We start from the raw sequence: 15,396 nt of genomic DNA, 5'->3' as shown, positions 1-15,396 counted from the left end.
AGACTAGGACTCTGGTCCCCCACTGCCCATCCGCCTCCCAGGCACAGGAGCAGAGAAATCAGGCGTGTGCCCCGCACTGGAGGTGGACCTGAATTGCACGCAGGAGTGCCTCTGGGATGGAGAACGCGTGGCCAACCTCAAGTGCTGCGGGGCCGGCTGCGCCACCGTCTGCCAGATGCCCAGTGGTAACCCCGGGGGCCTCCACCAGGCAGGACGGGAGAGGGTACTGGTAAGAGGTGGGAGCGTCTGGTTCGGGGAAGGGGAGTGCTCCCAACTCTGGGGCGTCTGGCTGGGTGGAAGGAGATGGAAGCAGTTCAGCCGAGGCCCTCCCTCCAGGGACCTTGGGGAGACAAGGCATCTGAAGCGCAGCCAGGGGAAGGAAGGCCCCTGCACCTGGCTGGATTCCGTGCTCTAGTGCATGTCTTGGCTTCTGGGACACGATGTGGGGACTTTGTTGCCTGAGGCCTGGGGACCTGGTCTGGAGATTCCTCTCTGTGGGCCAGAGTCACAGGGCAGCCAGAGGCTACTGAGGGGACTGGCTCCCAAAGCCTAGGACACTCGTCCCACTCTGAGTCCCCCTCCCGGGCCTCCCCAACTCCCAGCCCTGGGAAAGTACTTGGGGCACCTGGCCTGGCACCCCGAACTCCTCCATTCAGGCAGAAAGAGACTTTACAGATTTCGGAGAGCGCCCAGGCCATCTTAAGGATGTGGAGTGAGCATCTGAGAGAGGCAGGTTCTTGCCCAAGGTCACACCGCTATCCCTGGCTGGGCAGCCGTCACAGCAAGAGGGTTCAGCTTCTGCCTGAGTGGTTTGAAGAAACCAGGACCCCTCCCTTGAGCACCCCTCCCCTTTCCTCCTCTTTAACACCCTCTCTTCCACTCTAAGGATTGAGTGAGAGAAAGCATGTGAAGCTGGCCTGTCATAAAAAGCACTTGCTGGAGTTCAAGACTGGCCAGCAGGCCACGGGAGCTCCCATCAGCGAAGGAAGCGGCCTTAGACAGCGTGGAATCTGAGCTTTTCATTTTTCAGAGGCAAAAACTGAGGACTAGAAGCAGGGATGTGACCTGGATCCCAAAGTGCTGCGGTCACTGATCTTTACCCAGAATCCAGCCCCTGTGATGCTCCCAGCTTGTTATTTGTCTGAAGATGCCCCCAGGGGCTGGGAAGGTTTGTAATTAGAGACTCAGTCACTTGAGCAGGGCGGTGGGAGGTGGAGGGAGGACAGGCCCCTCGGGGGCTCCTGGGTCTGGGGGCCTCTAACCTGGACCAGAGGGACGAGGACCAGGAGAGGAGGACATTGGGAGAGAAAGACACACAGACGAGAGGGGAGGGGGGAGAAAAGAGGAGTCTCTGCCGTTAGGGGGGGTCTCTGCTGCTCCCTGGTCTCAGATGGACAGACTGAGGCAGGAAGAGAGAGGGGCAGGACCAGAGGGCCTCCTGAGCTAGAATCCCAGTTGTGCCATCTGCTGGTTGTGGGTCCTGAGCAAGTCGCTTCACCTCTCTGAGCCTCTGCTTTCTCGCTGGCAAAATGGGATGAGAATCCCAGATGCTGTAGGGTTGACATGAGGCTAAATGAAATCATACATGTGAAATGTCTCAGGAGAGAGTAGACCCTCCACACACAGCGGCTCGTTTTGTGAGTACCCCGCTCCCTCTGAGGGATTCTCCATCTCTGGCCCTGGCGCCCCCTACGGGCCTTCAGAGAGCCCCACCTCCAGGCATGGGGTCCCTGCACCCCACACAGGAGTGACCTAGCCCTTGGCCTCAGAGCCCTCAATCCTTAGGTGACCCCGCACAGCTGAGCATCTAGGAGCTTCTGATGTTTAAGCAGGAGGTCCCCTCTCTGGCCACTGAGTCTCAACGCTTAGCACAGAGCTTCCCCTCAAATGTCATCCTTCAGTGGTCTCCCCACCTCCAGCACATTGTACCCCACACCCAAAGCTCCAAGGGTCATCACTTTTAAGCACCAGAGACCCCCCAATCTTTATTCACCACGGGTCTCCCCTCTCTGGCCCTGGGGATGCTCGGTTCTCTGTTCCCAGAACTAAGCCTTTGTCATACTGTGCCAGGCCTCTCCCCTGGGACCTGGGGGGAAAGGCTCAGCAGCAGGCCAAGGAGGAGGCCAGCAGCGAGGGGACCGGGGCTGCACATAGGCATGGTGCTTGCTTGCGGCGGGCGCAGGAGTGAGGGGCTGCCCACGTGGAGGTTTTAACGGTGTGCCTCGTGGGTAGGGGCCGGGGGAGTAGCCTGGGGGGGCGGGTCTGAGTCAGCTGGAGTGCAGGGCTCAGCGGACAAGGCAGGCGGGCCGGCTGCCACCTTTGCCATTTCCCAGTCCCCGGGGATCAGGTGTCACCCTGGCCCCAGTGGGAACCAGGAACCTAAGCTGCTTCCTGACCGGGTGCAGCTCGACCAGCTGCAGCTGGACCCTTGTCCACTCCTCCTTCCCCACCTCCCTCCTGGGGCCCGTGGGCAGGGCAGCAGGAGGCCAAAGGCTAGATCCAGGACTCCGGGGTTCCCATGCCAAGACTGAGAGGTCCCGTGGGAAGGTCCTACCCAAGTCCCATTTGAAGCTGTAGAGAAAAGGTTTGATCCCAGGTCTCTATCCCACCAAGCCCTTGTTTTTTCCCTTCCATCATATATATTGCCCAGGTGTCTTCTTCGTGACACATCTAGGGTGCACAGTTGGTGTAGAGAAAGTAACGAAAGGAGCCCTCGACACTGGCCTTGGAGGGAAGGGTCTGGGTTTGTCTCCCACCTCCACCACCTCCCGGCTGAGGGACCTTGAATGAATCACTTCCTTGTTCTGAGCTGCCACGTTGTCACCTCCAAAGATGGGTGAGTGGTGCATTTCCCTGGGTGGCGCAGCGGTTAAGACTCTGAGCTCCCAATGCAGGGGGCCCGGGTTCAATCCTTGGTCAGGGAACTGGATCCCACACTCATGCCACAACTAAGAATTCATATGCCATAACTAAGGAGCTGGCGAGCCACAACAAAGGAGTCCGCCTGCTGCAACTAAGACCCGGCTCAACCAAATAAATAAATAAAATATTTTTTTTTAAAAAGAAAAAAGATGTGTGAGTGGTCCAAAAATGGTGTATACTGTTAGTAAGGAGACTGATGAGTATACACCAAGCTTTAACGTGCAGGCTGGTAAAGGCCAAAACACAGTTACCCAGCAAGAAGTGCCTTCCAACTTCCTTTCTGACCCAAAAATCTGAGGTCTCGGGACTTCCCTGGTGGTCCAGTGGGTAAGACTCCGCGCTCCCAGTGCAGGGGGCCCGGGTTTGATCCCTGGTCGGGGCACTAAATCCCACATGCCGCAACTAAGAGTTTGAATGCTGCAACTAAGACCCGGCTCAGCCAAAATAAATAAATAAATAAAGATTACAAACAAACAGACAAAAACCAAAATCTAAAGTCTGTAAGCCTCAGTAGGTCTTTGCTGCTGGAGGGCAGAAGGGATCGGGGGCAGTGACCACTGGGATGACAGGTGAGTAGGAGCTGGCGACAGACGTACATCCAGCCACTGTCCCCGCAGATGGGTCCCGGGGGAAAGAGGCTGAGAATGCCTCCCCAATTCCCATGTTCAGCCTGGGGACTGGAGACAGGTCTTGGTTGGGAGGGGCCAGGGCTGTTTACTCTGGGCACAGGGAACAGTCAACAGCCATGTCGCAGGAGCCAGGTAGGGGCGCAGCCCAGGGCGGCTCCTGGAACTCAGTCTAGGGCAGCAGAGGACACTTTGATGAGCAAATGGTCTTAGCCTGTGGACCCAGCTGCCTACTGGAACTTCAGCTTTGGACACTGCTGCCCACGGATTTCTTCTGGCACCTAGCCAGCTCCCCAAGCCAGGAAACTGCCCGGCCTCACCCCTCCCCAGCACTCTGGGGCTCCCCTGCTGACTTGATCTCTTTTACCAGAATGTGGATTTTCTGAAGCCAAGGGTATGGGGCAGGGCACACGGATGGAGGAGAAAGTTTTTGCCTAAGTGTTTTACAGGCGCCATGGACTCAACATTGACCAAACTGAACTCTTTGCCCTTCCCGCAAGGACTTGCTTCGCCTCCCTTCTCCCAGGAAGCTGCCTGCTGTCCGTGCTTCTTCCCTTTCCTCACCCCCAGGAACAATCTCGTAGCAAAGCCTGTTGGTTGTTCCTCCTCACTGTCTCCTCTGCAGCCTCTGCTCTCTGCTGAGTCCAGGCCCCTCCCGTGTGCCCTCTGGACACTTGTCACGAACCCACTGCCTCGGCCCCGCCCCTCCTCTCCATCCTCCACCAGAGTCTCCTAAGATGTCCAGGTCCTTCTTCTGGCTTCGGATAAAGCCCCAAACTCTTAGCTCGTCTCACAAGGCTCCTCAGGTCTGGTCCCCATGTTTATACCCAGTACCATCTCGTCCCATCCTCCCACTCATTCTCACACACCTTCTCCTCCTCCTCATCCATCTCTTGCTTTTCCATTTGCTGAGAACACTTTCCCCACCTTCTTCTCAGGACTCTTGCTCTTCCCTCAGGCCTCAGTTGAAAGTTCACTTCCTCAGGGCATCCCTCCATCCAACTCCCACCATCTCCACACTTGTCCAGTCCTCTGCTAACCCTCTCTTCACACCCTGTGCTTCCTTCTCAATAAAGTGATCACATTTCTTTCTTTTTTTAAAATTAATTAATTAATTTATTTTTGGCTGGGTTGGGTCTTCTTTGCTGCACACGGGCTTTCTCTAGTTGCGGCAAGCGGGGGCTACTCTTCGTTGCGGTGTGCGGGCTTCTCATTGCGGTGGCTTCTCTTGTCGTGGAGCACGAGCTCTAGACGCGTGGGCTCAGTAGTTGTGGCACACGGGCTTGGTTGCTCCATGGCATGTGGGATCTTAGTTCCCAGACCAGGGCTCAAACCCGTGTCCCCTGCATTGGCAGGCGGATTCTTTTTTTTTTTTTTTTTAATTTTTGAATTATATTTTATTTATTTTTTATACAGCAGGTTCTTATTAGTTATCCATTTTATACATATTAGTGTATATATGTCAATCTCAATCTCCCAGTTCATCCCACCACCACCCCTTCCCCGCCACTTCCCCCCTTGGTGTCCATACGTTTGTTCTCTACATCTGTGTCTCTATTTCTGCCCTGCAAACCGGTTCATCTGTACCATTTTTCTAGTGGCAGGCGGATTCTTAACCACTGCGCCACCAGGGAAGTCCCGTGACCACATTTCTTATTTGTACATTATCTCAGAATTTCTTGCTGGAAAATGGACTACAGGAGAGAAGAGACTGAGTCAGCTTTGTGTACTTCAGTAGCTGAATAAATATTATAAGTTAATTATTCATGTTAACCTATGATTTATAAACCCACATCGTGTACACACAACAACAACAGCTTTTAAAGGCAGCTACCAAAAGACTTCAATATTCCTGCCTCACAGGGAAGGGGGTGTGCGCAGCTTCAGGTAGAGGTCGCACTTCCTCATGCTGCCTCCAGGGGGCAGGCAGGGCCTTCCTTAAAGCGTGGTTCCTAATGGCTGAAGAACAAGTGACCTGATCCCAAAGAGAATCAGCAGAAGCCCCCAATCCCACCTACATTTCTGAGACACCAGAGCGTCAAATAAAGGGTGGGATGAGGTGGGCAAGGAACTGGAACTGGGTGAGACCTATCACTGAAGCAAAAGGGCTTTAGGTGACCTCTGAGGAAGAAAGGGACCATTTCAGGAAACAGTGACACTCCTTGGGCACTGAGGAATTTCCTGAGGGGGCTTATGAAAGGTCACATCCCCCCAAATTCTATTTGTTCTTTTTTTTTAATGCAGTGGACAGCACACTTTAAAAGCAGCCAGGGGGGCTTCCCTGGTGGTCCAATGGTTAAGACTTTGCCTTTCAATGCAGGGGGTGCGGGTTTGATCCCTGGTTGGGAAGCTAACATCCCACATGCCTCGGGGCCGAAAAACCAAAACATAAAACAGAAGCAATACTGTAACAAATTCAATAAAGACTTTAAAAATGGTCTGCATCCAAAAAAAAAAATCTAAAAGCAGCCGGGAACGAAGGAAACTAATACTCCATGTACTTTTAAAAATGGGTTGGTCACAAAGCACTGAGCTGATCTCCCTGTGCTATGCAGCTGCTTCCCACTACCTACCTATTTTACATTTGGTAGTGTATATATGTCCATGCCACTCTCTCACTTCGTCTCAGAGGGGTGGGATAGAGAGGGTGGGAGGGAGACGCAAGAGGGAGGGGATATGGGGATATATGTATACATATAGCTGATTCACTTTGTTATACAGCAGAAACGAACACAGCATTGTAAAGCAATTATACTCCAATGAAGATGTTTAAAAAAAAAGTGGGTTGGTCTGCATGCACAAAAATAAACTCAAAATGGCTTAAAGAGTTAAACATAAGACATGATACCACAAAACTCCTAGAAGAGAGCATAAGCAAAACATTCTCTGACATAAATCGTACAAACGTTTTCTTAGGTCAGTCTCCCAAGGCAATAGAAATAAAAACAAAAATAAACAAATGGGACCTGATCAAACTTACAAGTTTTTGCACAGCAAAGGAAACCATAAAAAAAAAAAAAAAAACTGAACAGACAACCTACAGAGTGGGAGAAAATATTTGCAAATGATGCCACAAACAAAGGCTTGCATCTTTGTAAATACAAATCAAAACTACAATGAGGTGCCACCTCACACAGGTCCAAATGGCCTTCATTAAAAAGTCTACAAATAACAAATGCTGGAGAGGGTGTGGAGAAAAGGGAACCCCCCTACACTGTTGGTGGGAATGTAAGTTGGTGCAGCCACTGCGGAAAAAAGTATGGAGGTTCCTTAAAAAACTAAAAATAGAATTACCATACGACCCAGCGATCCCACTCCTGGGAATATACCCAGATAAAACTGTAATTCAAAAAGATACATGCAGGGACTTTCCTGGTGGCGCAGAGGTTAAGAATCCGCCTGCCAATGCAGGGGACACGGGTTCGATCCCTGGTCCGGGAAGATCCCACATGCCATGGAGCAACTAAGCCTGTGCGCCACAACTACTGAGCCTGCGCTCTAGAGCCCGCGAGCCACAACTACTGAAGCCCACGCGCCTAGAGCCCGTGCTCCACAATAAGAGAAGCCACTGTAATGAGAAGCCTGCACGTCACAACGAAGAGTAGCCCCTGCTCCCTGCAACTAGAGAAAGCCCGCGTGCAGCAACGAAGACCCAACACAGCCAAAAATAAATAAATTTATCAAAAAAGAGAAAAGACTATAGCCAAAAAGGCTTAAAAAAAAATACACGTGCACCTATGTTCATAGCAGCACTGTTCACAATAGCCAAAACATGGAAACAACCTAAATGTCCATTGACAGATGAATGGATAAAGAAGATGTGGTACATATATACAATGGAATATTACTCAGCCATAAAAAGAATGAAATAATGGCATTTGCAACAACATGGATGGACCTAGAGATTATCATACTAAGTGAAGTAAGTCAGAAAGAGAAAGACAAATACCCTATGATATCACTTATATGTGGAATCTAAAATATGACACAAATGAACCTATCTACAAAACAGAAACAGACTCATAGAGAGAACAGACTTGTAGTTGCTAAGGGGTTGGCGGGGAAGGAGAGGGATAGACTGGGAGTTTGGGGTTGGTAGATGCAAACTATTACATTTAGAATGGATAAACAACAAGGTCCTACTGTATAGCACAGGGAACTATATTATATCCTGTGATAACCCATAATGGAAAAGAATATAAAAAAAGAATGTCTATGTGTGTATAACTGAGTCACTTTGCTGCACAGCAGAGACTGGCACAACATTGTAAATCAATTATACTTAAATTAAAAAAAAAAAGTGGGTTGGTCAGAAGTGTTCAAAGAACTTCAGCACCATAATGAATGTAGTTCCCAAAATACCCGTGTTTTTCTTAAGGCAGATACCAGCATCCTATTTTGCAAAGAAAGAAACTGTGGCTCAGAGAGGTGAAGGGACTTTCCCAAGATCACACAGCAATATCCACACCTACTGAAGTCAAATTCCTCTAATTAGTAATAAGTCCTTTTCCATTACACTGTTATAAAATAATAATTATTAATATATTAAATAAATTATTTGTTACAATTTGCAACTTATTTACTACTATTATTGTTATCAGAACAGTCATTCATTGAGGCCTTAGTCTCAACACTTGTGCAAAGCATTTTACAAATATCACATCCTCTTAATTCTCATCATAGTTCTCTGAGATTGATAGAGAAGGAGAAAAGCAAACTCTGATTCGGGGGCTGACCTGGCACCATCACTGGCCTTAAGTTCTCCTGATGAATGTAAATATTTCACAAGACATCAACATCAAACAAGGCCATTCTGGGACCATGATATATCATGACAAAAATAGGACACTCTGTAATCATGTTTAAACACAGACAAAACCAGCTAAATTACACAAGCCACCCAAATGACCAAGCATCCCCCTATTCTGCCTCATATGAGTAACTGATGCTGCTTTACCAAATACAGCTCTAACTTCTATCTAGTCTTCCCTTCTTAGAGTTAAGATAAAGATACCCATTCGGAGAACTGCCCCACTTCCTGACAGCATTCATCCAGAGGAAAGCCAGCTTCCTGAAACCCTCCCCAAAATCACCCAACACAAGCCCACGTCCTGTAAGTTCTTTCTAACATTCTCTTAATAAGATACCATATTGTTTTCCAAGGTGATTGCTCTTCCTTGCTGCAGTGAGTAATAAACCCAACTAGTTCAACTAGGAACGGGAGTGATTTTAGTGGTCTCTGGCTAGAGACATTAGCAAGTACAAGCATTATCCTTATTTTAAAATTAAAGAATGTAAAGCTCAGAGATGTTGAGAAATTTGCCCAAGACTACAAAGAAGTGAGTAACAGAACCAGCACAAATCTGTATCTTTGTTTATTTAAATACTACACTTGTTGTGGTCCCCGTGACTCAATTTGCTCATCTGTAGTGAACCAGATACTCTCTGTTCTCCAAAGGTGCCTCCATCCCACATCTTCCCAGAGGCAGGAGCATGAAAACATTGTCAAAGTCACTCTACCTGGGAGAGCTTGGACCTCCTGTGTTAGGAAACTCATACAGCAGTTAAGTGACATTGCTATGTCGCCGTTTCCTCCCTTGAAGGATTCTTAGGATGATTAGTCGAAGAATGCAGGCAAAATGCTAACACAGAGCCTGGCGCACTAAAAGGGTAGTTGCCCTTCTTTAACTGAAGTAAGAAGCCCCCTCCCACATGTGACCTCAGGCAAGGGGATTCCTCAGAAAAATGGATGATTAAGCCACATGTTTCTTCTTTTCTCCTTCTGAAAGTCCAGGAGAACAACGTGCACCCAAATTTGACCTGGCCCAAGAAGTAAGGAACGAAAGCTTTCATGTTGAGGTGTCTGTCCCACGGGTTTTTGTGTAGCTTGGGGTGGCCATTAAGAGGTAGACGGTGCTGTAATGGGTTTGTTTCCTATACCTGGTAGGGCCCAGTCTGAGGACAGGAAAAGGGGAGGTGACAACTGCTCTGCAGAATAGTGAGAAGGACCACCATTTCCATGGACCCTATTGGTTCAGGTTCTTAGTTGCAAACCACAGAGTCCACTCCACTTAGTTTAATTTGAATATGAATTTATTGGAATATAAGACAGACAGTCTGAAGCCATAGAAAGGAAAATGTGCAACATCACTGTGAGGGAAAGGGGCTTCTTTATTGAAAAGATCTCTCCCACTGTGAGGAATGTGCATCTGCATTCATTCTTTCCTTCCTCAAGTAATTATGGACTGTCTCCTTCGTGCCAGGCCCTGTGCTAAGTGCTAGGGATAAAGGGAAGACTTGTTCTCCTGGTGCTTAGAGCCGACTGGACGAGACAGAACTAAAGCAAGTAGACCCATGGGGGGAAGGAAAGAGGCAGGGTTCTGCTGAGGAGGGTGGGGTTGAGAAGGACTCAGAGGAGACTGAACTGTTTCAGAAGCAGCCACAGCCCAGCCCTGTGTGCGTCCTCTTTGAGTTCAGAGTTTCAGGGGAGCACAGCTCGCAGATCCTCTGCAAAAAGAAAGGAACTTGCTGATTGACATCTCTGAAGCCCCAGACCTGGACACCGCTCATCTTGACAGATCCTAGACTTTCCCAGAAATATGCAGCCAAAGTCCGCTCCAGAACCGGAATGACCAACAAGAAGGAAGTGAGTTTCCAAGCCTAGGTGGGGAGTTCAGGAGCTCTGCAGACCTGCTCTGTAGGGCGGCTGACTCAGTGTTCCCATCTGAGAAAAGGGGAGCATGTGAGGAGGCTCAGCTTCTCATGACAGGGCTTCTAGGGGTGACCTTCTGCCAAGCTGGCCCGTGGAGGATGTGCTCAGTGTGTGGTTTCACAAGACACTGCAGCCACTTCTCCTGGGTGGCAGCGAGGAGGAAAGACGCTGTGCAGATGTGAATGGTGTCATCTGAGCGCCATCTCTTTCCCCAGCCCTTCCCCTCCTACCCTGCCCTGCCCCCTTTCTTACCCCCGGATCCCCGCATGACCACCGCAGGCCTTCATGCAATCCTTTGCTGTCAGGAAGTTGTTCTTCTTCCCTCGGCAGCCGCCATATATAAAGATCTCGCACTGCCCGGACTTGGCGTTGTAGAAGTACCTGATCTTCCGGGCCTTGCAGGGACCCGTGTAATGAGGCTCCAGGCAGAAGGCAGGCTGAGAACCTGCTGGGATGGGAGGGGCTGTGGGTCAGTTATGAGGGCCATCATCACAGCTCGGTCTACAAGGTCAACAACTGAAACCACCAGTTTGCGATAGAGAATGTTAGGGTTCTGGGGGCTGGTCAAATTGAAAAGGTCATTGACAACCTGCTTTCTGGGACATTATTATTAATGTTGCTAGGCATGACCATGATATGGTAATCATGTAAAAGTTTATATCTCCTTCATGAAGTATTTAAGATTAATTGGTATGATGCCTTTGATTAGCTTCAAAAAACTACCCATGTTGGGGCTTCCCTGGTGGCGCAGTGGCTAAGAGTCCACCTGCCAATGCAGGGGACACGGGTTCGAGCCCTGGTCTGGGAAGATCCCACATGCGGCGGAGCAGCTAAGCCCGTGCGCCACAACTACTGAGCCTGAGATCTAGAGCTCGCCAGCCACAGCTACTGCAGCCTGTGTGCCTAGAGCCCGTGCTCCGCAACAAGAGAAGCCACCGCAATGAGAAGCCCACGCGCCGCAATGAAGAGTAGCCCCTGCTCGCTGCAACTAGAGAAAGCCCACGTGCAGCAATGAAGACCCAAACCAGCCAAAAACAAACAAACAAAAAAACTCTACCCATGTCAATTATATCTCAATAAAGTTGGGAAAAAAAAAAAAACCTCTACCACAAAAAAAGGAGGATACAGGTAAAAAAATATTCACCATATATCAATAATTACTGGAGCTGGTACCTGGGTTTTATAATACTATTCTCTGCACTTATGTGTATGGTAAAAGGTTTCCACCATTAATAAAAATGTGAAGACATCAGGCTGTAATGGAGAAAGGCATGAAGAAAACATACCAGTGTGTTCACTTTTGTTACCTCATGGGGACTGTATAAATTGAATATTGACACTATATTCATATTGTGATTTATAATAAGAAATATATACATTTGTTCTTTGTCATTTTCCTGGCACGGAGTTCCTAAGAACCTTGGTATTTCTTTTTCTTTTTAAAGAATTTTTTGTTTGTTTGTTTTGTTTTATATTTCTTTAGTTATTTTGGCTGCACCGGGTCTTAGTTGCAGCATGCGGGATCTTTTAGTTGCAGCACGCAGACTTCTTAGCTGTGGTATGCGAACTTTTAGTTGCGGCATGCATGCGGGATCTAGTTCCCCAACCAGGGATCGAACCTGGGCCCCCTGCATTGGGAGCACGGCGTCTTATGCACTGGACCACCAGGGAAGTTCCTAAAAACCTTAGTATTTCTTAAATGCTGAGAGCAATAACGGTGTCTTTTGTTATGTGATGTAGGTGACTTTTGGGAAGACCCTGGTAACCCCAGAATGGGCTCAGGTTGCCAGGGGAAACCACTGCCTGACAGGAAGGTTGCAACTTTCATTCCTACTCTCCTCCAAGGCCTTCCATCCACCGTCCCCCAACTCCAAACCTCAGGGATTGGAGAGGAGCTGGAGGTTGAACAGTCACCAATGGCTAATGATTTAATGCATCATGACTAGGTAATGAAGCCTCCATAGAAACCTAAACACAGCAAGACATTCATGTTATTCAAAAGAACTGGCATCGACCCAGGGAACAACATAGGTACACGTTCCATCATTGCTCACCTGGACCACTGCAGCAGCCTGCTCCCTGGGCCTCTCTGTCTCTGCCCTTCGCCCCCTAGAGGCCATTCTGCACACTGCAGCCGCAGGGATCCTGTTACAACTTGAGTCCTACCCCATTGCTCCCACGACAAATCTCTCAGTGACTCCCCATCTCTCTGAGTCAAATTCTGATTCTTATAAAGTCCTACTTGCCCCCATGGCCTCTCTGCCTCATCTCCTTCCACGTCCCCCCCACCCCCACCCACTCAGCCCCAGCCACCCTGGTAATTGCTGCTGCTGGTTCACACCAGGCATGTTCTTGCTGCAGCCTCTGCTCCAGTGCCTCCTCATCGCAGAGGGGTTCGCTGATCAGTCTACAGAAAGAGCACAGCCTCCTTTATCCCCACCACTCTCTACCTTCAAAACACTCATAACCTAGCTTAGTATTCCCCGCTTTTGCTATTGTCTGTCTCCCTCCTAGAAGGCAAGGTATTTTGCCATATTTTGTCTACAGTTCTTTCCCCACACCAAGAACCATGCTTTGTGGGGACTTAATAAATATATGGCAAGGGAATAAATCTCCCATTTCATGCTCACGCCAAGTGCACAATCACTGAATAGAATGGATATAATGGAATTCCTGTTAGTGCAAAGTCTACTTGATGATGGGGCAGGTCTACATAATTATCAATCTACCTCTAACATTCTATATCCTGAGAGGGTAATAAAATAATAGTCAAAAGAGGACAAGGGAAAGGGCCTTGAGACTTTACTAAGATTGCATCAGCCTTGGTCCCAGGAGCCAACTCACACAAGCGTTGTGTTTCTTGCTTTCCCTGCAGTTGCTCTGCTCAGTGGTCCCATGTCATTCTGATTAATTTTAATACTAGAGGAATAATCATTATTTTACACCTAAATATTTTTTCTTGCCCAAAGGAGGTGGGTAGAGAAAGTTTTTCAGATTAATTTTTCCACCTTGGTGGAAAACGGACAAAATTGGCCATGAAATGTGATTAAACTCTTTAAATTCATGACTGGTAAGCTGTTCAAAGAACCCATGTAACATGGTTCCCCTGTTCAGTGAGGAAACTGCAGATGACTTGCCCCGGGACACACGGCATGTGGGTCGTAGGGTCAGGACAAGATACTATCATATCACAATCCATTTGATAAACGACCTGATTCTGCCAGGAATTCTGAAAATACAGAAAACTGGTAAGAGTTTCTGGGTGCAGTGTCCCATGTTCATTACTCCCCTATCTCTGAGTCTCACCTGAGCCCCCGAATCACAGGGAAGAGTGAGTCTGGGTTTTTCCCTGACACCATATGTGGTGTCTCTACCAACATTAACCAATTCCCCAAACATCCACTGGGCATCCCACAAGTCAATTCACTTCTGACACTAAATCCGTGGAGTTAGTGCAGATCCCACAGGTTGAGGGCTCAAGACTGTCCTTGCTTCAAACGCCAGCCACGTGATCCCGAGTTACACTTGTAACCCACTGGCTAAAAAATCATAGGTTCCATGACCCCACCTCCATGTTCAATAACCAATAGAAGCGGTGACCGAAATCAGGAAAACACTTTACTTACCGTTCTCATGTTATTATAAAGGATAAAGCTCAGGGACAGCGAAATGGAGGAGATGCGTAGGGCAAAGGGGGAGGAGAGGTGGGCAGAGGCTCCGTGCCCTAGGGGAGCACACCGCCCTCACAGCACCTCCATCTGTTCACCACCCCGAAAGCTCTCTGAACCCTAAGATTTATGGATTTTTATTGAAGTGTCAATAAATAGACATATTGATTGAATCATTGGCCATTGGTGACTGATCTCCATCTCAATACCCTCCCCTCACTCCAGAGGTGCTGGGATGTGGGGTGATGAAAGTTCTAGCCTCTAAACACATGATTGGGTTTTTCTGGAGACCAGCCCCACTCTGAAGGTCTCTCGGGTCCCATTCCTTTACTCACCTCATTATCATAAAAAAGACAGTAAATTCCAGGAGTTTCAGGAGGTCTGTTCCAGGAACCAGGACAAGGATCAAATATTGATCTTTTTATTACACTACAGTGAAGTTCAGGGACATGGCACTGACCAGGAATAGAGAGTGTCAGAGATGGGATTCCTGATCTGGTAGAGGTCAGCGGGATATATATTTAAAAATTTTGACTTTTAATTTTTTTCCTATTGAGAGTCATGAAATATCCCTGGAGTTAAAACTGCCCAACTTCCCAGGAGAAACCCAGAGAGGGCTGTCAGCACCCACCCCACCCCTGCTCCCCAGCCCCTCCCATGGACTCGCCTCATTCCCCCCAGCCTGCAGAGGTGAGGTGAGCCGGGACTTACCTCTGGCATGGCTCTTGTGTTCACCCCCCGGGGTGCAGGCCACCAGGGTGCCCAGGAGGACGAGAAGGGCGACGGAGAGGCAGAGCCGTCTCATGTTCGTGGCCTCGCAGGAGGGCTTCTGAGGAAACCTGGGGGCTGACAGAGCTTTTCATAACCCAGCTGAGGGGTGGGATCAGGCAATAAGGAGGGGAGTGAGGAAGGGGAGGAGCTGGGGGTCAGTCCTGTTTATTGCGTAATCTCCCCACCTAACCAGGCTTCCTGCTTCTGCCTGCTGGGGCCAAATGCCCAGTGACAGCACTTCTCAGACTTGACTCTGCCTGTGGGTCTCGTGGAAACACAGACTGTGATTCCACAGGTGGAATTTTGTCCAATATGTTGACTCAGGGATCATCCCAGCACCTAGAGCAGTGCACGGCAGGTGATGGACGGTCAGTGGGGGAACGAGAGCAAATTAAAGGACAGCTAAGTGATCAGAAGTATGTTAGCTCAGGTCCTTCTTTTCACCTCCTGCAGGTGTCATCCCATCTCAGCATCAATACCTGTCACCCGCACCCCTACCCCTACCTAACTCAGAAGACAGGTGTGACGCAGGACACCTTCCTGTAACCGCTGCCACAGCTTCTCAACTGGATGGACACTTGCTGTTTACCTGGCACTGCGGTTGAGGCTGAAGCTGAACTGGAGGAAGGCGTGTCCTCTGGGGAAGCAACCGTGTTTTCTGGGTAGAAAAAGGAGTAAGGGGTGTGGGCAGAGGGGA

General features: G+C 49.1%; 1 protein-coding gene across 1 annotated transcript; it reads right to left on the bottom strand.

Moving 5' to 3' along the window:
- Positions 1 to 2,285: 2,285 nt before the first annotated feature.
- Positions 2,286 to 15,349, bottom strand: LOC132349477 (amyloid-beta precursor protein-like). The gene is made up of 5 exons (XM_059897859.1): positions 15,289 to 15,349; positions 14,640 to 14,774; positions 10,532 to 10,705; positions 9,742 to 9,853; positions 2,286 to 2,457 (listed from the first exon to the last, which is right to left on the bottom strand). Exons 2-5 carry the CDS (start codon positions 14,731 to 14,733, stop codon positions 2,286 to 2,288), a joined length of 552 nt encoding a protein of 183 aa, XP_059753842.1. The 5' UTR covers positions 14,734 to 14,774; positions 15,289 to 15,349.
- Between the last annotated feature and the right edge of the window lie 47 nt (positions 15,350 to 15,396).

The sequence above is a fragment of the Balaenoptera ricei genome, chromosome 15, assembly GCF_028023285.1.
Source record: "Balaenoptera ricei isolate mBalRic1 chromosome 15, mBalRic1.hap2, whole genome shotgun sequence".
Lineage (NCBI taxonomy): Eukaryota > Metazoa > Chordata > Mammalia > Artiodactyla > Balaenopteridae > Balaenoptera > Balaenoptera ricei.
The sequence above is the reverse complement of the archived record's forward strand: the minus strand, read 5'-3'. Positions and strand labels throughout refer to the sequence as shown.